At 40.2% G+C, this 25674-nt stretch overlaps 1 protein-coding gene and 1 long non-coding RNA gene across 2 annotated transcripts in view; both read right to left on the reverse strand.

The window, feature by feature from the left end:
- The window catches only part of LOC307079178 (uncharacterized protein), an 85466-nt gene that overhangs the window by 50441 nt on the left and 9351 nt on the right, over window positions 1-25674 (reverse strand). Inside the window, 5 exon segments of the mRNA XM_079741312.1 lie at window positions 14156-14186; window positions 14310-14335; window positions 17287-17323; window positions 17457-17482; window positions 17751-17926. Of these exon segments, the coding sequence (XP_079597438.1) occupies window positions 14156-14186; window positions 14310-14335; window positions 17287-17323; window positions 17457-17482; window positions 17751-17926 (296 nt within the window).
- Window positions 7088-14149, reverse strand: LOC307079182. The gene is made up of 3 exons (XR_013812027.1): window positions 10456-14149; window positions 10166-10226; window positions 7088-7114 (listed from the first exon to the last, which is right to left on the reverse strand). It is a non-coding gene; the product is annotated as an uncharacterized lncRNA (long non-coding RNA).

Raw genomic sequence — 25674 nt, forward strand, 5'->3', positions numbered from 1 at the left:
AGCAGGCTGACTGGGAGGTGGAGGGGATGGACTGGGAGGTGGTGGGGATGGACTGGGAGGTGGAGGGGATGGACTGGGAGGTGGAGGAGATGGACTGGGAGGTGCAAATGTCTCTCCTGAGGTATTTGTTCTCTCCTCAGGACCCAGACCCTGGTCATCACCATGACCATCCATAGTTGCATCAGGGATAGTTATGATATGTTCTTGTTGGTCCCCAATTGGTGCAGGAGATTCACTGTACATTAGCGGTGTAGTTTCTGAAAGAGAAGGCAGCAGAGAGTCAGGACATACAGCCAGCCTCTGTATTACTTTGTGTTTTCGGGTTCATTCAATGAAGACAAGTTATTGAAAGAGTAGACGTTCTTTACTGGTTGGATCTACAGGAGAGGCACAGCAGCTATGTTTACTCGCGGGCTTTTCTGACATGAATCTGCTCAACCACCGTCTTGCGCATGCTCCGCGTCTGGCTAGGCATTACTAGTCAATCGATGTGCTGATCAACACAGGCCATAGCAATCAAGCAAACAAACATGATATGCTCATATCATTACATCTCCTTTTCTTAAAATAAAAGTCTTACTTTTATCAAATGATATAAAGTATTGCAATCTGCATTTTAACATTAGCATTCACAAATCACAAACTGTGTTACTTTCAATGAACTTAAAGTCACAGTATTTTTCTTTTCTTCTTTACAGAAAATACAAAAATGAACTTCAATATAGAAGTTGTATAAGCATTACTCTTTGCAAAACAAATAAACAAAAACAGAGTATTCAGTTTTCACAATTCACTTTTTCTTTTTTTTTTTCCTCTCTGTCATAATAAGTCATTAAATGGTCGCAACCAGTCTCTTTGGAGGTCTTACAGTCCTTGTGGACTTTCTGACTGTTTGACCTTGATTCTGAGCTGTTGTTTCAGTGGATGGATTCTCAGCTGTGTGCTGAGGTGGTTCAACAGTCTCTGTTCCTTGACCTGCTGTGGCTGGTCCTTTGAGAAGGTCTCGGCGGTTTCTGCGCAGTACAGCGCCCTCCTCTGTCTGAATGGTGTATGATCTTGGTTGGACCTGGCTCAGAACAGTTCCTTTCTGTGACCATGTGTTTGTTTTGTCTTTGAACCTTACTTGGTCACCAGTGCGTAGTTCAGGTAGGTCCCGTGTTCCTCTGTCATAATAGAATTTCTGCTTTTCTTTCTGTCGTTCTTTGATTATCCTCACTTTCTCACCATCTTTTGTCTTGAGCAGGTTCTCTGGGATGGGTAAGTTTGATCTCAGCAGACGTCCCATGAGGAGCTGGGCTGGAGACATACCACACTCGAGTGGCGTTGTGCGGTATACCAGCAGGCTCTGGTAGAAGTCAGTTCCACTGTCTGCTGCCTTGTACATCAGTTTTTTCACTGTTTTGACAGAATTTTTGACTAATCCATTGGATTGTGGAAAGTGTGGGCTTGAGGTTGTGTGCTTAAAGTCCCACTCCTTGGCAAAGGTTCTGAACTTCTCATTAGCAAATTGTGGACCGTTGTCCGAAAAAACCTCACTAGCCACACCGTGTCTTGAGAATATGGCTTTCATGCATGTTATCACTGCTTCTGCAGTGGTGGTGTTCAGTCTACAGACCTCAGGATACAGGGAGTAATAGTCTGTGACAACAAGATAGTCTTTACCTTGACATGCAAACAGGTCAGCCCCCACCTTCTGGTATGGTCTGTCTGGTGCTTGGTGTGGGTGTAGTGGTTCCGCACGGTGACTTGCTTGATATTTGAGGCATATTGTGCAGTTTGACACTTCAGTTGTGACATCTTGATTTATTCTAGGCCAGAACATCACTTCACGTGCTCTCTTCTTGCACTTTTCGATTCCCAGATGTCCTTCATGAATCCTTTTGAGCATCTCCTTTCTCAGGCTCTTTGGAATGACAATTTTACTGCCTTTATAAATAATGTCACCGACCTCAGATAGCTAAGCCCTGTAGTTCCAATACTCTGCTGTTTCTGGTGAGCAGTTTTGTTTCACATTGGGCCATCCATTTCTGATGATTTGTGTCAATTCTTTCAGTGTCTCATCTTTGTTAATCTCAGTCCGTATGAGCCCCAACTTCGCATCTGCTACTGGCAGTGCACTTGTGATCATGTGTACATAATTATTCACATCTTAATCCAGTTTAGTGTTTGCACACTCCTTTGGGTCAACTGCTCTGGATAGTGTGTCAGCTGTATACATCAGCTTACCTGGGGTGTATGCAACATTTAGTGAGTAGCGTTGCAGCCTGATCATCATTCGTTGTATGCGGAGTGGACAGTCATTTAGTGGCTTTTGGAACAACGCAATCAAGGGCTTGTGATCTGTCTCCACACTGATAACTTGTCCTGACACAAACTGATGGAATCTCTCACAGGCATAAGTGATGCTGAGCAGCTCTTTCTCTATCTGTGCATATCGCGTTTCTGGGTCTGTCATAGAACGTGATGCATATGCTACAGGTTGCCAGTCCTCATATTTTTGCAGTAGTACTGCACCGAGCCCACTCTGTGATGCATCAGATGATATTTTGATAGGTTTGTCTGGGTCATAGAATCTCAGGACCGGTTCCTCTGTGAGCAGCTTCTTCAGTTCAGTCCATGACTTTTCATGCTCATGATTCCACTGCCATTCTATGTTCTTTTCAGTTAGTTGTCTCAGTGGGGCCATTTTTTCTGACAGGTTGGGTATGAATTTTCCCATGAATGTGATCATCCCATTAAATCTTTGCACATCTTTTTTGCATTGTGGCCTTGGCATGTTTTCGATAGCAGACACTTTTCGTGGGTCTGGTCTGACACCTTCACTGCTGAGAATGTCTCCCACGAATGTTAACTCTGTCACACCCAGCTGACATTTCTCTTCATTCAGCCTCAGGTTTGCTTTCTTTGTTGCTTCTAGCACGGCTTTCAATCTTCCATCATGCTCAGCTCTGGTGGCACCCCATATTATGATGTCATCCATTGAGGTATCAACTCCTTCTACATGTTCATAGATCATGTTGATTGTTTTGTGATACACTTCAGGAGCTGAAGCAATGCCAAATGGTAGTCTTAGAAATCTATATCTGCCAAATGGGCTGTTGAATGTGCATAGTTTTGAACTTGGCTCGTCCAGCTCCATCTGCCAAAATCCTGAAGACGCATCTAGCTTGCTAAAATACTTTGCATTTGCAAACTGTGCCATGATGTCTTCACGGGTAGGAAGCTTGAAGTGTTCTCTCTTAATAGCTCTGTTTAGGTCTCTTGGATCCAGGCATATTCTGAGTTTTCCATTCTTTTTGTCCACTACAACGAGGGAACTCACCCACTCAGTCGGCTCATCTATCTTCTGAATCACGTTCAGGCTCTCCATCTTGTCCAATTCTGCTTTCAGTTGCTTTTGTAGTGCAAATGGGACTTTTCTGCATGGATGTATGACTGGTGGCACACTTTTGTCAACTCTGACAGTGTGTTCTCCTGGCAGGCAGCCTAGACCCTGAAACAGGTCTTTGTACTCCTCCATGAGTTCATCATATACAGTCTCTTTTTTCCTGTCCACGACAAAGACTCTCTTCACCAGGTGTAGTCTTTCACAGGCTGACAATCCTAATATGACCTGCACATCCCTGGGTACTATGATAAACGATAGTTTGTGCACTTTGTCTTTGTGTGTCACATTGACAATGCATTTTCCTTTCTTTGGTATATCTGCACCTGCATAGGCCGTCACTTTCATGTTTGCTCTATGTATTTTTGGTCTGGGTCTTATTTTCATGAAATCAGTCTCTGACATGACATTCACATTTGCTCCAGTATCCAATTTGAATGGTAGATGTATGTCATTCACTTTCAGTGTAGTGATCCAATCATTTTCTCCTTTATCATCATCATTTACAGCATCCACGTAGAACTCTTCTACTTCATCATCATCATCGACTGCATCTACCTTGCCTTTCTGGGCTTGGTTCTTGCAGCAACGGGCATAATGGTTGTCTTTATTACAGTTATTGCACTTTTTCCCATATGCAGGACACTGCTTAGGTGGATGTTGTGTACCACATCTAGTACAAGATTTCTGATTGGCCATTTTATTTTTGTATGGTTGTCCTGCCCCTTTTTTCACATCAAAGGCCTTATTCTTGTGGAATCTATGTGTGTCTTTTTTCACTGCATCCACGTTGCAACTAGTGTCACTTAACAGCTCTTTAGCCTGAGATTTCACTGTCTCTGCAGCTCTACACAATGCTAAGGCTTTCTCCAGGTCCAGATCTGACTCTCTGAGCAGTCTCTCTCTCAGACCATTATCTGTGATGCCACACACAATCCTGTCTTTTATCAGTGATTCTGTCAATCCACCGAACTCACATGTCTTGCCTCTGTTTCTCAGCTCATTTACATACTGATCAATGTTTTCTCCAGTTTTCTGCACACATGTGAAGAATCTGTGCCTTTCAAACGTCACATTGCGTTTTGGAATGCAATAAGCCTCAAACTTTTCCATTATTTTGGGTAGCTTCATTTTATCTGCCTCAGTAGCAAAAGTGAAGTTATTGTACACTTCTAGTGCTTCATCTCCCACGACATGCAAGAAAACTGCTGCTTTCATTTTAGCACTCTTTTCATCCGCTCCAATTGCAGCTAGATACAGTTCAAAACGCTGTTTGAATCTCTTCCAGTTTTCAGCCACGTTACCTGTTAGCTGAAGAGCTGCTGGTGGACGTAAAGCTTCCATTCTTGCTTTGTTTACAGCTCTCAAAGGTTAGTAACGATGTCGTCTTTTTCAGCCGGTTTATTGCATCAGCTTACATTCCTCGCATTCCTGTGTCTCCGTGGATTGTATCGTTCAAATTCTTTTTAACGTCCTCTTCTCTTCCAAGCCAGTTCTGACACCATGTATTACTTTGTGTTTTCGGGTTCATTCAATGAAGACAAGTTATTGAAAGAGTAGACGTTCTTTACTGGTAGGATCTGCAGGAGAGGCACAGCAGCTATGTTTACTCGCGGGCTTTTCTGACATGAATCTGCTCAACCACCGTCTTGCGCATGCTCCGCGTCTGGCTAGGCATTACTAGTCAATCGATGTGCTGATCAACACAGGCCATAGTAATCAAGCAAACAAACATGATATGCTCATATCATTACAGCCTTCACATGCAGCAACACTCACTGAAGACTGAAGCCCAGTGGAGCAGCTCTGCAGCTGGGTACTCTCAGGTGGAGATGAGGACACACACACACACACACACACACACACACACACACACACACACACACACACACACACACACACACACACACACACACACACACACACACACACACACACACACTGTGACAACCCGCTCCCCACCAGGTGGATCCGGGGGCTAGTGGTGGAGGGCGTGTACCGCCGCCATCCACTAGCCGGCGGCAGAGAGCACCACATTCCTCACCCTCATCAGCCAGATGGGGAACACCTGGCCGGAGGGAGGAAACGAGCGGGCAGACCTCTCAAAAGGCAGCCGAGGACTCACTCCGGGGAGAAAGACCGAGCAGAAGGCGACCACTGAGGCACCAGAGACTACGAGGCTCACGGAGACCCTAGCTCAGCATTGTTTGTCTTGGTCTGAACCGTTTACTGTGAATAAACACCGACTGCGGCATAAACCTGGATCCAGAGCGTGGTACTTGCCGTGAGACCAGACATCTAGGAATCGGGTTGCCACAACACACACACACACACACACACACACAACCAGAGGAGCAAGCTACTGAATACACTTTTAATCATTGTATTTTTACATTGCATGTTTCCACTCTGAATTAGCCTCTTCACCAGGGGTCTCAAACTCGCGGCCCGGGGGCCAATTGAGGCCCGTGGGATAATATTTTGTGGCCCCCTACTTGACATCAAACTTTAGTGTTAGTGCGGCCCGCACGTTGTTGTCAAACACACATTTTTGCTGAGAAGCTTGCGACGCTGTTTTATCACTTGTGATAGGGTGACCAGATGTCCCGGTTTTGCCGGGCAGTCCCAATTTTGAGTTGCGTGTCCTGAGTCCCGACAAAAGCCAAAGGACGCTAAAATGTCCCAGCTTCAACCAACCGCTAAGAAATGTCCCCTGTTGTCAGCGATTACATAGCCAACTGATCTAATTATAGCCCGATCATTAACTTAGATTGGGTCAGTTGTGCACCTTTTTTTTGTGGAATACTTGATGTGGCCCAGCCTGACCCAGACTCTACCTCCGGCGGCCCCCAGTTAAGTTGAGTTTGAGACCCCTGCTCTACACAGAAGAACATCTTGACAGACTGAATATGTGTAGGCACACGGCTGCCATTATCGTGATCAAACAAGGACAGAAGTCTTTCTACCCTTTGTCCCTGCTCTGTCTTGTCATGATGACTCAGTGAGCTACGTTATAAACGCCACTGAGCTGACGTTATGCTGGCCACATCGCCCCAGCTATGAGAGTAGTGTCTTATATACATGGATAGCTCCATCCTGTAATATATTATCTGGATGATGTTGTTCAGTAGGCCTGCCACTCTGGTCCCTCTGCTAGGTAGGCTCTGACTCTCTGGTACAATTAGATGAAATGTTTTGAATCACAGCGATATCATTTGACTTGGTGTAGGTCACTGGATATTAATAAATTATATGTTACTCATTTACAAAGGGAAACATGTGGAATAGGAACTTATCAGTTGACTTCCTCTGCTGTTTCCGTGTTTCCTTTTTCAATAAAATTAAAATGTAAATAATACATCAACAACGGGTTCATTACAAGGTCATCATCTAATAACTCCACCACTGCCAGCTAGGTTCACACATATTATTGTGTTCTGTATCAAACCAGTAATTACACTTCCCTCTCACTTCTTGGATTAGCCTTTTCTATATAGAGATAAACAATACAGGAACATGTCAGGGCAGCAGTCACTATCATTCAGAATAACCATGATACATTTTAGAGTTTAATGTTACCATATGATTATAACTGATCGTCAATATTTAATCAAATCATAGCAACCATGTGTCTGGATTAGTTAATTAAGTCATTAGTTACATAACTGCAGCTGTAACAAATAACAAAACTCACTTGCAGCAGGCTTTACACTGGAGGGAGCTGGAGGGCTGGATGTGGTTCAGCATAACGAAGATACATGTTAGTTTAATGTAACCATGATACATGTTAGTTTAATGTAACCATGATACATGTTAGTTTAATGTAACCAAGATACATGTTAGTTTAATGTAACCATGATACATGTTAGTTTAATGTAACCAAGATACATGTTAGTTTAATGTAACCAAGATACATGTTAGTTTAATGTAACCATGATACATGTTAGTTTAATGTAACCATGATACATGTTAGTTTAATGTAACCAAGATACATGTTAGTTTAATGTAACCAAGATACATGTTAGTTTAATGTAACCATGATACATGTTAGTTTAATGTAACCAAGATACATGTTAGTTTAATGTAACCAAGATACATGTTAGTTTAATGTAACCAAGATACATGTTAGTTTAATGTAACCAAGATACATGTTAGTTTAATGTAACCAAGATACATGTTAGTTTAATGTAACCAAGATACATGTTAGTTTAATGTAACGAAGATACATGTTAGTTTAATGTAACCAAGATACATGTTAGTTTAATGTAACCAAGATACATGTTAGTTTAATGTAACCAAGATACATGTTAGTTTAATGTAACCATGATACATGTTAGTTTAATGTAACCATGATACATGTTAGTTTAATGTAACCAAGATACATGTTAGTTTAATGTAACCATGATACATGTTGGTTTAATGTAACCATGATACATGTTAGTTTAATGTAACCAAGATACATGTTAGTTTAATGTAACCATGATACATGTTAGTTTAATGTAACCAAGATACATGTTAGTTTAATGTAACCAAGATACATGTTAGTTTAATGTAACCAAGATACATGTTAGTTTAATGTAACCAAGATACATGTTAGTTTAATGTAACCAAGATACATGTTAGTTTAATGTAACCAAGATACATGTTAGTTTAATGTAACCAAGATACATGTTAGTTTAATGTAACCAAGATACATGTTAGTTTAATGTAACCAAGATACATGTTAGTTTAATGTAACCAAGATACATGTTAGTTTAATGTAACCATGATACATGTTAGTTTAATGTAACCATGATACATGTTGGTTTAATGTAACCATGATACATGTTAGTTTAATGTAACCATGATACATGTTAGTTTAATGTAACCAAGATACATGTTAGTTTAATGTAACCAAGATACATGTTAGTTTAATGTAACCATGATACATGTTAGTTTAATGTAACCATGATACATGTTAGTTTAATGTAACCATGATACATGTTAGTTTAATGTAACCATGATACATGTTAGTTTAATGTAACCAAGATACATGTTAGTTTAATGTAACCAAGATACATGTTAGTTTAATGTAACCATGATACATGTTAGTTTAATGTAACCATGATACATGTTAGTTTAATGTAACCATGATACATGTTAGTTTAATGTAACCATGATACATGTTAGTTTAATGTAACCAAGATACATGTTAGTTTAATGTAACCATGATACATGTTAGTTTAATGTAACCATGATACATGTTAGTTTAATGTAACCATGATACATGTTAGTTTAATGTAACCATGATACATGTTAGTTTAATGTAACCATGATACATGTTGGTTTAATGTAACCATGATACATGTTAGTTTAATGTAACCATGATACATGTTAGTTTAATGTAACCAAGATACATGTTAGTTTAATGTAACCAAGATACATGTTAGTTTAATGTAACCATGATACATGTTAGTTTAATGTAACCATGATACATGTTAGTTTAATGTAACCATGATACATGTTAGTTTAATGTAACCATGATACATGTTAGTTTAATGTAACCAAGATACATGTTAGTTTAATGTAACCATGATACATGTTAGTTTAATGTAACCATGATACATGTTAGTTTAATGTAACCATGATACATGTTAGTTTAATGTAACCATGATACATGTTAGTTTAATGTAACCAAGATACATGTTAGTTTAATGTAACCAAGATACATGTTAGTTTAATGTAACCAAGATACATGTTAGTTTAATGTAACCAAGATACATGTTAGTTTAATGTAACCAAGATACATGTTAGTTTAATGTAACCAAGATACATGTTAGTTTAATGTAACCATGATACATGTTAGTTTAATGTAACCAAGATACATGTTAGTTTAATGTAACCAAGATACATGTTGGTTTAATGTAACCAAGATACATGTTAGTTTAATGTAACCAAGATACATGTTAGTTTAATGTAACCATGATACATGTTAGTTTAATGTAACCAAGATACATGTTAGTTTAATGTAACCAAGATACATGTTAGTTTAATGTAACCATGATACATGTTAGTTTAATGTAACCATGATACATGTTAGTTTAATGTAACCAAGATACATGTTAGTTTAATGTAACCATGATACATGTTAGTTTAATGTAACCAAGATACATGTTAGTTTAATGTAACCAAGATACATGTTGGTTTAATGTAACCAAGATACATGTTAGTTTAATGTAACCAAGATACATGTTAGTTTAATGTAACCAAGATACATGTTAGTTTAATGTAACCAAGATACATGTAAGTTTAATGTAACCATGATACATGTTAGTTTAATGTAACCATGATACATGTTGGTTTAATGTAACCAAGATACATGTTGGTTTAATGTAACCAAGATACATGTTCGTTTAATGTAACCAAGATACATGTTGGTTTAATGTAACCATGATACATGTTATTTTAATGTTACCATATTACATGTTAGTTAATGTTATCGTGATACATTTTAGTTTAATGTAACCATATTACATGTTAGTTTAATGTTATCGTGATACATGTTAGTTTAATTTAACCATGAAACATGTTAGTTTAATGTAACCATATTACATGTTAGTTTACTGTAACCATATTACATGTTAGTTTACTGTAACCATATTACATGTTAGAGTTTATTGTAACCATATGATTATAACTGATCATGAATATTTGATAGAATTATAGCAACAATGTGTCTGGATTAGGCTATATTGACATGAGTTGCATAACTGCAGCTTTAACACAATTAACACAACTCACCTTCAGCAGGCTGTGTTTCACTGGAGGGAGCTGGAGGGCTGGATGTCTCTAGACCTGCAGGCTGTGTTCAAACATACAGTTCATCCATGCTGTTACACCACTGTATTAAGTCCTTTATTTTCTACGGCATATTAGGTAGCACTGTGCAAATACACTTTAGATCATTTAACTAAGACCTCAAATTAATTAGTAACAAGGTGTAAATGTAAGATTCAACAATAATAATAACAAAGACAAATTGCAGTTTATTATTAATGACACAGAGACCACAAATAATGGTCTGAACGTACAAGCTCCGTAGAGAGGAGAGGTGTGGATGAGGGACCAGACGTCGCTTCTTCAGCAGCTCCACCTGGACGGTTATAGAGTAGATAAAGTTAGCCTTACATTACAAACAGAACCTGTAGCTGCTGCTGCAGAGTAGCTAGCCACCAAGCACTCTGCCGCGGGGTTTCTGAAGCGTCCTCGTCCGTAGCCAAGCGGTTCTATACACTAGCGGCTGCACTGTCTCGGTGCTTGGGGTCTAGTCTATCCTTTATGGCAAATGCATTGAGATGACCAAGCGATCAGAGAGAGAGAGAGTAAGAGACTTTCCCCATGTGACTATGTCCGGTTTTCTACAAAAAGAGTTAACACAGGGTATATATAAAGACGGCAGGGCCTACACAAAATCAAGCATTTTTAAATGTTTATTATTTCAGAGAATTAAAATCCTACATTACATTAAAATGACTGTAAAAACACATTGCCGTATAAGTTTTGACAATGAGGTCTTAAAACAGAGGCATAGGCCGCGGCAGCTTGGGGCACCCAGTAGGTGGGCCCCCAACCAACCTCCAAAAAGAAAAAAAGAAAAGAAATATATATATTTTTTTCTTTCTTTTAATACACAAACTGAGACTAAGCAAGACAAGCCTAAACGAGAACATAAAATGAAGGATAAGGAAAAGGGTTAGGAAATGAAGTTACCCAAACGGCTCAAATAAAAGAAAAAAGCTAAAAGATGCCGGTAAGTATTTGGCAACGCCGCAAAGATTACACACTTTTTTACGGCCACTGTTGGGGATACAGACAGGAACAACAACGTCCAAAGCGTTGAACATACCGCTACAGCAGCAGCAGCTAGCTGAAGACCTGTGAGTAGACGTCAATAAGTAGGACTCTGTGTCAGAAGTGTGTGATGTGGAGATCTCTCTCTCTCTCTCTCTCTCTCTCTCTCTGGTTTGTTTGTAGAATGTTTGAAGAGATTTTCTATCTCAACTGTAATGTCAATTCACTTACAATATCTTGTATCTTGTGCAATGCAAATTGCAACCTCACTCACACATACAAAGTCACTTATTCATCTTGGCAATTTTTATTTGCTAAGTATATGGCTGATTATGATGTTTTGCTAAGTATATGACTGTTTGTGGGGGTTTACCCTAACTACTTGTCTTGCTGGTTATATTGATATTGATTTGATCTAAAAAAAAAAAGAATAAACAGTGCTGATTTTCCTGGCATTTTGGCAAAGACAGATGTTATCTGAAACCTTATTCCCTTTTGGGTTCCATCGTGACTATTCGTTTGTGTAGTGCTACACTTTGTGTGTTCTCTTCTTTCCATCTTGCTTTTTGGAGTAAAGTGTGTACGCAGGGTTTAAAGGGGAGGATTTTCTTTCTCATCTCCAACCTTTACTTCTGCGTAGATTAGCTTTACCTGCCTATCCACCATTCAGTCTGTATTTTTTTTCCTCTGTTCTCTTTTAAAGATCGGATGAGGTGGGCCCCATACATATCTTCGCCTTGGGCCCCCAATTTGCTAAATCCGCCACTGGCCACAATGAAGCGTATTCATTGTATAATTTTAGAGAATTTCAAAATTAGAGTCCCACATTATTACATTGAAATTACTTTATGTCTGACGCAAATAATATGCTCTATAACAGGCATCTCCAAATGGCGGACCGCGGTCCGGGTCCGGACCAAGTGACGGTCCTATCCGGACCAACGACCAATTTAAAATAATGTTGTTGTTTTTTTTTTTATATTTCACTATACAAAGCATGATTATGTTAACAAAGACATTTCTCACTGAAATACAAATTGAAAGGCAGTATAGTCTGTAGTGCAGCATGAAAACAGCAAAAAGTAATGATCTTCACAGAGCGAAGATCATGCTCTCACCGAACTCCCCCCCCCCCGTCAGTCACAGCATGTGCGTAATAGCGTCACTCAAAAAATAGCCAATCAAATCGTTTATTTACCGGAAGAGCAATTTGGAATGAGAAAATGGCTTGCTCGAAAATTAGGAAAGTTGACCACAAAAACAGACATTTAAAAGATGAATGGACTGACCAATGCATGTTCATTCTCCCGCAAGGCAGTACTAAACCTTTGTTGTGTCTTTTATGTGTTGAAACCGTGGCACTGATAAAAAACGGGAATATTAAGCGGCATTACGAATCCAAACACAGATCCTTCGAGGAAAATTATCCCCAGAAGTCAGAAGTAAGAGCATGGAAAATATCCGAGCTGAGAGCTCAGTATGAGAGGTCAAGACGAGTCTTCACACACTCATTTACAGACCAGCAACGTGCAAATGAATGCTCACTTAAGATTGCATGGATTTTGGGGCAACATAAAAAAACTTTCAGTGACCGACTGTTGTGAAGGAGTGCTGGAACGCCGCTACCGAGACGTTACTTGAAGGTAAACAAAGGGATAAATTGTGTGAAAAAATAAAGAAAATCCCAATGTCAGCTGCAACGACAACCAGAAAATCCGAAATGTTATCAGATGACGCACTGTCACAGCTTGATGCGCCTGTTCAGAGTGCCCCATCCTTAGCCATTGATGAGTCTTCAGATGTAACGGATAATACCCAGCTTTTGGTTTATGTGTGATTTTTTCATCAAGACAAGGAAGAGATCAGTGAGGACCTGTTGGGGCTAACACCACTTGAGACACATACAAGACGAGAAGATATTTATGAAGCTATTAAGGAGATGCTGTCAAAGAGGGGGATTGATCTAACAAAGGTTGCCTCGGTCACTACAGATGGGGTACCTGTTTTGCTTACTTGAAATGTAGGCCTAGTGCACCTGTTTTGCTTGCTTGAAATGAAGGCCTAATGCTCTTTTTGTGTTTATTTGAAATGTAGGCCTGGTGTACCTGTTTTGCTTTCTTGAAATGTAGGCCTTATGCACTTTTTATGTTCACTTGAAATGCAGGCCTAATGTAAATGTTTTGTTTACTTGAAATTTTTATATGCGTTACTTTGTCATACTTGTTTTTCATGGTTAAAAGTAAGCTATTTGGAAATTGAAAATAAATACATCTGAAATTATAAGGAAATATGCCGTGTTGATTGTATTTGACAAAAGTAGGCTATTAGGACGTGGTAGGTAAGAGGTTCGGGCCTTTCTTGGAAGGAATTATTAGTAACTGGACCTTGTTCAATTTTAATTGAAGACCCCTGCTCTATAAGGTCTGACAGTGACAGATATATTTGAAATCAGGACAACTCTGATTATACACCTAGCCAAAATCAAGCATTTTGCTGCATCATTTGTTTTATTACAAGTACAATGGTGGAGCAATGTGTTACTTGAACCTAACTTTAACTTCAATGCCTAAAATGAAACAGTAAAAAAAACTGATTGTGGGGGGTTTAGTGTATAGTCAGAGCTGTCCAGATCTTAAATATATCAGTAATGTTCAACTTTAGGGAGCAATGTGTTTTTAAAGCAAGTGTCAGTAATAAAAATACAGAAAAAATGCTTGATTTTGTGTTAGTGTGCAGGCACTGCAGATTTTGTATATACCCTGTGTTGCCACTCTGGTCCCTCTGCTAGGAAGGCTCTGACTCTCTGGTACAATTAGATGGAATTTTTGTCATTTTTTGTTTTAAGCGATATTATTTGACTGGGTGTGAGTCAGTGGCAAATCACTGGATATTAATAAATGATCTCAATTACAAAGTGAAACATGTGGAATAAGAACTTACCAGTTAACTTCCTCTGCTGTTTCTGTGTTTCCTTTTTCAATAATAAAATATCAACATTGGGTTCATTACAAGGTCATCGCCTAATAACTCCACCACTGACAGCTAGGGTCACACATATTATTGTGTTATGTATCAAACCAGTAAAAACACTTGCCTTCACATGTCTTAGATAAGCCAATTCTATAGAGAGAAACAACACATCAACATGTCAGGACAGCCAGTCACAGCATCACCATGATACCTGTTAGTTTAATGTGACCGCGGTACATATTAGTCTAATTTAAATGATACATGTTAGTTTACTGTAACCATACATACTAGCTTAATATAACATGAGTTAGTCATAAGTTAGTTTAACGTAACATGATACATGTTAGTTTAACGTAACATGATACATGTTAGTTTAACGTAACATGATACATGTTAGAGTTTAATGTAACCCTTACCTTCCAGGACTATGATTGATATTATGAAACATATGCACATAGGCGTCGATTACGCCGGGGACGCCGGGGACGCGTCCCAACCAGTTTTCGGCAAGATTCATTTTGTCCCCCCCCAGAAAAATAAAAATAAAAATAAAAATTAAAAATTAAAAATTATGTTGGTTGTGGTATAGATGTTATCAATATTGTAATTGGTTTTTGACAAAATATTGGTTTGAAGTGTGCGGTTGCCTGGTACCATGGCTGTTACTTGGTACAAATAATATGGATGATTTACGACCATCTAGTGGGGAGTCTGCAAACTGCTAACGAAACGTCATCGAAGTGAAAATAAAATAAATCATCCGTACTGTTATAAATTCAAAATTAATTTAAATAGGAAAGCTAAACGTTAAAGAACATAGGGCAAAACACTCCGGTAGCACTAGGCATGCTAGCAAACAGTGTGTCGCGCTGGTAGAGGCTAGCTAGCTAAAAAAAATCAAGAATGACATATTTCTAGAATAATATTAATTTAGCTGAGCTCATAAGACACTAGCACACTTACTGTGCATGTCAGTTTCAACTGCTTAGCTTTAAAAAAAGCTCTGATGTCCTGTCCACTCCTTTTTGACATTATGCTGTATAATTAACTAGGTAGGATGAGAGAATGTCGGGCTCTGGTTGTATCGCTATCTCGTCTTTTTTCAGTCGTGACTAGATGCCCCCTCTGCAGCACCGTAGTTGTGGATTATTTTTGTATGAGGCGCCAGCCTGGCTTGGACAATGAATGAGATATTAATACCAATACTCTATTGCTGGTATGCAATGATGAGGCATCAGACCGTCAATTAATTTTAGCCTGAATACATAGGAAAAAAACACCAGACCGTTAGTACCACGGATGGACAGTATCAGAGCGAAAACCTGTTGAACTAAATGGATGTGGTTAGGCAGCAGGCATGCAGGCAACCCCGCGGGATACATCTGCAGACCACTGGCACATTAATAAAGGTAAGATGCGATATTTATTGCTTAAGATTTGCTGGTACTTTGGCAAGATCATTTTTTGCCCTCATGTGGTCAGCTGTTTTAACTTGAAATAGTACTACTAGCCATAGCCTCCAAGTAGCTAAACTTAAATTATCCAGTGTTTGCGTTCTTACGATGTTGGGTATAGACTAGTGGATATTACGATAGTGGAGTCGGTGGAGTCAGTCTCTTGTTGTGACTTTTGGTCATTCGCTTTGCTTGAATTCTGGAATAATTGTGTCTGTGTGGTTGGGGGGGGGGGGGAGTGCATGGGTTTCGGTCAGAATGCCCTGCAGATTGGATGGATGTGTGTTGTGAATTGAGAACAGCCAGCTCATGATGTGATATATAGCGTTCAGCTATAATTATTTTTAGCTTTTTCAATCTTTTTGTAGTGCTATGTGTAGCTACACGTTTGCCCCTTCTGAACTTAAACAAGTAGGTAATAAGCTCCTCTTTGTTTATGTTGGTATAGCTCATGCCATGTCACGTCAACATTGAGTGCATCATGGAGCAGAACATAGTGGGTCATCATGTCCAATGCTTTTTGAAAACGCTTTCTTCATACAAAAGTGTCAGACATAATTTGTTTGTATAAATTTTATATTAGTAAGCTACATGGGTATCCCGTCTTTCAGAACCTTTCATGACCTGCGCTAAAGAAAAATAAGGTGCATCCTCAATGTACCCAGCACTTCTGAAAAAGCACTCCAGATTGCGTCTCTGTCCCCACCACATTTCAAACCAAACTGACGCCAATGCATATGCATCAGATTATTATGAACTGCTCCGTATATTATAATCATGTAGAATCAGTTGAATCAGTTCCTGGTTGTCTCGTGTTCTTTAGAAAAGGTACTCGAATCAGGCTCGCTTTTGACTCACTTTATTTGGCCTAGTTTCGGTATGGTAACTATGAAGCAATAGGAGGGGATTTGTATATTCACGTGCGGAGATCCAACCTGGCGGGCCAATGCATGGGCTACCGTGTGTTTCTGTCCTCTCTGGGGCGCGCGCCTGCTCCTATGCAGAGTAGGCGTGGCCTATATGAGGTAGAACATGTTCTGCTGGCTATGATCTGAGAGCCTGCCTCCGGCTTCGTCATATGTGTGATGATGCGGCCATCTTGTGGCCATGAGCAGTTATTACAGCTTATATGTTTGGTCCTTCTCCCCTTGTGGCTATGTGCAGTTATTACACCTTACGTGCTTATTTTCGTGACAGTTTCCACTCTGAATTAGCCTCTACACAGAAGAACATCTTGACAGACTGAATACGTGTAGGGAGACGGCTGCCATTATCGTGGTCAAACAAGGACAGAAGTCTTTCTACCCTTTGTCCCTGCTCTGTGTTGCCATGAAGACTCAGTGAGCTATGTTATAAACGCCACTGAGCTGACGTTATGCTGGCCACATCGCCCCAGCTATGAGAGTAGTGTCTTATATACATGGATAGCTCCATTCTATAATCTAATATCTAGATGATGTTGTTAAGTAGGTCTGCCACTCTGGTCCCTCTGCTAGGTAGGCTCTGACTCTCTGGTACAATTAGATTAAATGTTTTAATCACAGCGATATCATTTGACTTGGTGTGAGTCAGCAACCCTTGCAAATCACTGGATATTAACAAATGATCTGTTACTGTGATCTGTTAAAATGTGGAAAAATAACTTACCATTTGACTCCATATCCTGTTTCCGTCTTTTCTTTTTCTACATGATAAAAAAGTAAATAAAATATCAACATTGGGTTCTCATAACAAGGTCATCATCTAATAACTCCACCACTGCCAGCTAGGGTCACACATATTATTGTTTTTTGTATCAAACCAGTGATAACACTTACCCTCTCAGGTCTTCTAAAAAACCATTCTATATAGAGATAAACAATACATCAACATGTCAGGACAGCAGTCACTATCATTCAGCATAACCCTGATACATTCCTGTTCCATGTTAGTTGAATGTTACCACGATACATGATAGAGTTTAATGTTATCATGATACATGTTAGTTTAATGTAACATAATACATTGTAGTTTAATTTAAAATGATACATGTTAGTTAATGTAATCATGATACATGTTAGTTTAATGTAACCATGATACATGTTAGTTAAATGTATTAGTTAAACACTTACCTCTTCTTTTCTTCCTAAATAAATAAATAATGGCTATGATTGTTGCCATTAAAGCCATTCCCAGTAGGACTGATATTATTCCTGCCACTAGTCCTGTCTGTGGACCAGGGTCTCCACATTCAGAATCAGTTGAATTAGTTCCTGGTTTCATCAGATTCAGTCCCACAGATTCACATCTGAAATGAGAAGGACCAGACAACAGGTTTAGTTTCAGGGTGTGTAGTCTATCTATTATCCTGGGGGCAGGATAGTAGATTCGGTGTTTGACTGGTCCAAAGGTACTTAGTTTGGTCCCCAATGTCCACAACCTGCCTGTAGGCCTACATCTAGATAGACAGGTAGCAACCTGGTCTCACAGGAATCCCTGAAATGACCACGGACGCTTAACAAAAAAAAAAACTGGAATCCTCACGGAAAGACGCCAATTTCCGTGATATGTCACAAATTTTGCTCCAATGCAAGTTAATGACACTCATATTTCGTGGCACACACAGAGATCCCCGTCTCAACGACCGAGTCGACCACGGGCGCTTAACTCAAAATCCGTGGTGGCCTCACTGAATCACTTAAATTTTCCGTGATATGCCCACGGAAAGTTAATGACACTCATATTCCGTGGCACACACACAGATCCCAGTTTCAATGACGAGTCAACCAGTTTTTTTTACCATATATATATATATATATGAATGAGATTCATATTGACAATATGGCACTATATCCCCATTCTCACCAATGCACCCATCTTGAATTTTTTACCATTTTCGTTGCTCCGAGGAGGTCTGGTGGTCTCCGTATATAATAAATAATTAAATATACATAACGAAATAAATATTGGTAGTGACACAGCCCATAACCTATTTGTGAAAGCAAAACATCAAGCTCATTGATTTAACGAGGCAGGGTTATTTGAAATAATTTATTAAGATATCATGTGTGAGAGGTCATTCCTCCCCCTGAGTGTGTATTGACTATTTCTGGTGATTGAAATGCTGGCTGGGCTGGATCCCTAAGTTGATAATCGTATGCGTCCTTTGAGACCCCCGTTGATATAAAAGAGACCCCAGGTCTATAGCTTACTTGTTACCTTGACTCAGAAGTCACCTATTGCATCACTTCCTTTAGGGCTTCGGCCTCCTAATTGGTCATTGTAGTATATTTGAATGCCCTCTTTCATAGCTATGACCCCACCACTACTAGGACCTGGCAACAATTCTCCATATCCATATGGGGGGTGGGGGGGGTGCTTGTGGACAGTAGGGGTACACTAGACATAAATAGGAAGCACACTAAGTATGAGGAATGACCTCTCACACATGATAACTTAATTAATTGTTTCAAATAACCCTGCCTCATTAAATCAATGAGCTTGGTGTGGAAGGGGGCGGTCGATGGTAGGTGGTAGGTTGATTGTTGTTTGGACCAATCCTGTGCAGCCCCCCCCCCCCCCCCCGCCTCTGAAGTTGAAAAGAATCTCCCAATTGAAATGCATTGGTTCAATATGAATTAATTATACATTAAGCCATACATCTTATATACAATTATTTAGTTATAATATTATAAGTAGACCATGTAGCTATTATCGTTATGGCACGATCTGTATCTGACCACTCACAATCCACTCCCACCAATCCAATCAATGAAGAGGGATGTGACACCAACTAACACCGTGTACTTTTTCTATGGAGAATGTGGTTCAGGTATAACCAGACAATATTTAAATATTTATGATATAAAAAACTAGCCTATACGTAGGCCTACAGCATATCATACATTTGACATATAGAGTTAGACTATTGTATAAGGTTATAGGCCGAATTCGGTTAAAATGCAACCTCTGCTGTCCAACAACTAGACCGTCTCGTTGTCTCCTTATGCGCTTTATAAGTTAATTATATTTAAATTATTATAACCATGTAGCCTTTATTTTCTTGGCATTATCATTACATCCTGTCTCGTTACATCAATATAAATTATTGTTATAACGAGATCTGTATCTGACCATGGCCCAAACCAACAGAAGATAACACGGGAACAGATAGTGAGAACAGATTACATCACCAACCACAAAGGTTTACATTTTAGATGACCCTGAAGGAGAGCACGATGGCAAGAACATACACGGAATAGAAAACAAAACTTAAGTTCATGAAGAAAAACGTAACATCATGTAGATTTTCTATCACTTCGACCACCCTGGAGCACCCTCTAAGGTAGAGCCGATGAAGATAGCTTCATAACATAGATGAAGAACGCAATTACTGCCCAGTCTTTTTAGATGTTGCAGGTGCTGATGAAGCTGATGAGGTAAAGGCTAATGTTTCGGAAGCCACAGAGGTTGTAGGTATTGTTGATGAAGCTGATGAGTTTAAGGTTAATGTTTCGGAAGCCACAGAGGTTGCAGGTATTGTTGATGTGGCTGTTAAGGTACAGGTTAATGTTTCTGAAGCCAAAGCATCAAACAGTGCTGAGCATCATTATGCAGTGCAGGATTCTCCTATATCCTGATTGGTGCAGCAGAAGAGTAGGAAATTGAAGAAAGGTTTCCTGCTTAACTGAGGTCATCAGTTCTCTCCAGGAGAAGCTGCTAATTTCTAGTAGCTGTGCAGAGATGCTGGAACACTCCTTCAGTGGAGTCCTTGCTCTCCAGAAGAGTGCAAGGTAAAAGATCGAAAGTGTCAGAGGAGTTGCGTTCATTTGCAATGACTCTGCACTTCTATTCCGCCAAAGCTTATAGTTTTGTGCGTAAAGTTTTCGACCTTGTACTGCCCCATCCCGACACCATCCGGACGTGGTACAGCCAAATTTCTGTGGATCCCTGTTTTACAAAGCCTGCCATTTCTGCTCTTGCATCTCATGTGCAGAACAGAAAAGTTGAAGGAAAGAAGACCCTGTGTGCTCTCATGTTGGATGAAGTGGCCATTCGAAAGCACCTGGAATATGCAGCTGGAAGATTCCACGGATATGTGGACCTTGGCTGTGGCACTGTTGATGACAGTCTACCACCAGCCAAATATGCCTTGGTCCTCATGATTGTAGCCATCAACGAATCCTGGAAAATCACTGTTGCCTATTTCCTCATTGATGGAATGACTGGTGTAGAGCGTGCCAACATCATCAGTGAATGCCTTCATCGACTCCATGCCACCGGAGTTCGTACAGTCTCCTTGGTCTCCTTGCAATGGACTATCATGCCACTTATCCATGCTGAGAGCCCTGGGAGCAACATTGGATGTCAATAACATGAGATCGTCTTTTACACATCCTGCTGACCCATCACAATTGGTCCATATGCTGCTGGATGTTTGCCATATGTTGAAGCTGCTCAGAAACACATTGGCTGACGGGGGATTACTCCGAAGCCCAAATGGAGAAATCCGTTGGACATACATTAACGAGTTGAATAAACTTAGCCGTGTGTCAAAGTAAAAAATGGCTCATGTACGGTGGGAGAAACAGAAGATGAAGGTGAAGCTTGCAGCTCAGGTGTTCAGCAGCAGTGTAGCAGGTGCTCTTGAGTACTGTAACACACAGTTGCATCTTTCACAGTTCAGTGGGTGCGAGTGGACAGTGAAGTTCCTGAGAACCATTAATGCCGCCTTTGATGTCCTTAACAGTAGGAACCCTTTGGGGAAGGGGTCCAAAGCCCCAATGAGGACATCCAACAAAGACCGGGTACAGGAAGTCCTACCAGAGGCTCAAAGGTCACTCTTGGAACTGAAAGACAGCAAAGGCAAGCTGGTACATTTAGGCCCGAGGAAAACTTGTGTAATTGGCGTTATTGCCAGTTGCGCAAGTGCATGGAATATTGTCCTTGAAGTGGTCATCCAGCCAAACGCACCTTGCCGTGACCTCCTCACCTACAAGCTGAGCCAAGATCACCTTGAGCTGTTCTTCTCCTGTCTGAGAGCATGTGGTGGATTCAACAACAATCCCACATCAAGACCGTTTACAGCTGCCTACAAGCGTCTTCTTTTGAAGTCCCAAGTCAAGACAGGAACAGGCAACTGCATCCTACGTGATAATACCACCATCATGGATGTCACATCTGCTGCAGCGAACACCTTGCGCAGGTTTGATCTGAAGCCTGTGGAGCCTGTGGAGCATGACGACCATGAATACCAGCACTGCCCAAATGTTGATACTGTGTCCGACTACAAGGATGCTGCAATCAACTACATTGCTGGCTTTGTGGTCAAAAAGATAAAGGAAAGGCATACCTGCATGTCTTGAGCTGACGCTCTTACTTCATCCACCGTACATCCCTTCATTCTGTTGAAGAATCGTGGAGGTTTGGCCAAACCATCTGCCGGGATAGTTGCTGTGTGCAGGGAGTCGGGGCGTTGCTTTCAGAGAATTTTGAGAACAACTTCGGGCAAACTCCCCCAGGGACATGGTATAACGTCAGCCATTGTCACTCAAGTACTGGAATACAGTGCTGGTAAGACATTGTTCCCAGAACTGCACAACCACATGTTTGAAACCACTGTTGAGGACAATCACGTACATCTTCTGGTGAAAATGGCATCCTCTTGATATAGTAAAATAAGGATGAACCATCTGGCAAGACGGGCAACAGAGAGTCTGCATAAGGACTCTGTTAGACATAAATTCACAAAGCTCATCCATTTTCATCACCAGTAAACCACATTACTGGGAAGGATAGATAGGACAGACAGACAGACAGACAGACAGACAGACAGACAGACAGGCAGGCAAGTAGATAGATAGTTAGCAAACATACGTAATAACAAAAATCCCCCCACCCCTAATTTTAACAATTGGAATTAAACCTTGTAAAAATAGAAACTATTTTATACGATGAAATTTTAATTAAAAAATTGTACATCAGATTTAGAAAGAAGATAATTGTTGGCAACAGTGGAACATGTAGAGCATATCTCAAACCACCCTCCAGCCAATAAGATCTGTATTTTTACAGTTTAGTGGTCAATGTAATACTTGGAGCTTGCATGACGGAGCACAAGTTGGCACAAAGCACTCAAAACTGCAAAAAGACATTGTTCAATTGTAGACTTGGAGCTTGCTCAACAGAGCACAAGGCATAGTTGAACAGTACATTGATTTTTGAACAGCAAATCCGATTAGTGACCTCTGTAATTTTTGTAAATGTAAATCTATGCCCATCAATAACTTGCAAATTGAGTTTATCTTTGTCTATTATTAATTTTCTTTTCTTCCCTTCTTTTCTTAATGTTATGTTGTAATTGTATTTTGGTTTTAAGATAAAAAACAAAAAAAAGTCTATGGTCTCGTATTTGTATGCGTGTTTCATGTATTTATATGTTTTTTTACATGTTGTGACTGTGAGTTTGTGATGTGATTCTTTGTTCTGTGTTCCCTTGGCCTGCACCTTGACGTGGTGAGTGGGCTTTAAACTAAGCCAGGCCTTTTATATTTTTTTGTTTGTTATTGATTGTTTGTCACTGTCTATCTTATTAATGATACAAAGCCTTAATTAAACCCCTTCTCTTCTGTTTGCAGAAACTGGAAACACACCTCCTGCACGGCTGTCATCCATGGGATCCCGAGCAGCCCCCCGTCTCTGGAACTCTCTCCTACATTCCATCCGTGACACTGACTCTCTCTCCCCACAATCAAATCTGGGCCTCTTTTCCCGATAACGATGGATCTTCGCTCGTACGATCATTCTCGCGTGGATCTTGCGAACCATCGTGAATTTCTTTGGAGCGTTTCCCGAACCTCCTCTTAACATGAACTCGCGTTCACTGCGCTCACGACGTTCGTAGGATTGTAACTGTCTACTGACACGGTGCTGAAATGGGCTCTGTACTGAGGGAGACGCAGGAATGTCGCTGGAAAATGGGGTTGAAAAGCATTAAAATATCTCCCCATCAAGGCCAACAGCAGAGTAGCCTATGAAAAGAATAGACTGCAATAATTTGAATACTAAAGATATTAAAACACAATTGAATAGGCCTAGGCCGACATATGTATCAGTCCTAATCCTGAATGCACTGTGCGTAAACTTTTTCACAGCATTTTCCCCCCTTCCATATTACAAAAATCAAAAATAGCTTGTGTGACAACTAGGTGCTGATTTCTGAAACATGCTTTGCGCAGCAAAGAGAGAAGACTTTATCTGATTCCGCATATGGTTTCATTGATTGGCGCGCACTCTCTAGTCTAGAATATTTGTAGACATTAAAAATGCAACGTTTCATTCATTCATTATCATTCAAACGCAGAGGCTAGGCATTGACACACGGCTATTGCTGACCCGATTAGGAGAGCTTGGTCTAGGTCCTGCCCATATTGTTAGGCAGGATGATGTAGGCTCTAGGTCTTTTTACGCTGCCAAGACGGTTCGGTCTCAGCTTGGCACGCCCGGTGATTTCACCTTCTTATCTCAAGTTTCCTGTGTAAAACCGAGGGGGTCAACCCCCGGTCGTCATGGTGCGGGCTTTCTTGGTTCACTGGAGAAGGCGGGGCTGCGCACGGAGTCTAGACCTCTTTAGAATCATTTGTATTATTGCATACTCCCGAATGTATTAATTTTTTTATGAATGAAGACACCCGCATGCAATAATGAGTTCACGTCTGAGTGTAGACTACAAACGCGATTAACTATGGTCAGGGATGTTCGTTACTGTCTAGACACGGTCCAATAAATAGTAAACTTCATCACAGCCTCACCGAAGCGCCTACAGTGCTTAATGCAAACAATCGCAACAAAAAACGCCTGCAGAAATTATCCGACACCCGCTGGTCTCAGCATGAATCATGTCTACAGTAGCCTATGTGTTCTGTCATTGATCAATATGAGGACATTTTAACCACGATGGTTGAATTAAAATCAGAGGGAGACAGCCAGTGCAGCTCGAAAGTGACCTCCCACACAAGAGCAATGGAATCATTTGATTTTATTATATGCCTCATGTGACGTGACGTTTGATCGGTACATTTCGGCTGCGCATGTATTTTTGGAATTTTAAATTTCTGCAATAAATTATGTTGTTGTTGACTTCTAACATGTCTCTATCCTTGCTGTTTAAATCTAACAATAGTCTATGAGTAATATAACGGCGGTAACCACTGTTTTTGGTTGCGAAATTGTGCCAGCTGGGAACTCTGTGGTATTGGATATGTTTTAATAAAACACATCCAATACACGAAATGTCCGCTAAATCTGTAGTCTGTCGTTATAATTGATTTACCTCGGGTGTACTGTGGAGTGGGTAAGACTGTTTTTAATAGCAGGCTAGCATTGCCCGTTGCCGTGCGCTAGCCTAGCACGAGCGAACTCTGCAACTAGAAGGACTGAATGAAATGTGTTGAAAACTGTCTCCACTGATAAAGAACACCAAGACTCACTTGGGAATCAGGCCCTATGTCCAAAATTCTGAACTACCCCTTTAAACTTCAACAGAAACCCGCCCTCAAGTGAGTTAACCTTAGTCAATTGAGTGGGTCCAGACTCTCTGTGCAAATGAAATGAAGTGCGAGAGTCTGGTAGGACCAGGCTAGTGTATAGGCCTACGTACGGTAGGAATATTCATACTGGTTTAAATAATAAGTGTTATAGTATTTCTCATCTTTGCTGAGCAAGAGTTTTGTCAAAAAGTTCAGTGATTGAAACAAATAAAAGCCTGGGCTATTGAAGTTTTACGGTACCACTGTCATGCACCTACCCGATGTCAAGTGGACCGGGTTGAATTCACTGCGGGTCTCTCTTCTGATATCCATCTTACCAAATATATTTTATTACTGTCCTTCTCAGCACTCTCTGATCTCACTAAAAGGCTAGCAGCACGAAATCAAGGGATATTTAGAATAGAAAAAAATGTGCGATTAATCGCAAGTTAATGCGATTAATCGTGATTAAATATTTTAATCGCTCGACAGCACTAATAAATATATAGGCCTATATATGTATAAATAT

Source organism: Pollachius pollachius (genome assembly GCF_949987615.1).
Source record: "Pollachius pollachius genome assembly, chromosome: 8".
Lineage (NCBI taxonomy): Eukaryota > Metazoa > Chordata > Actinopteri > Gadiformes > Gadidae > Pollachius > Pollachius pollachius.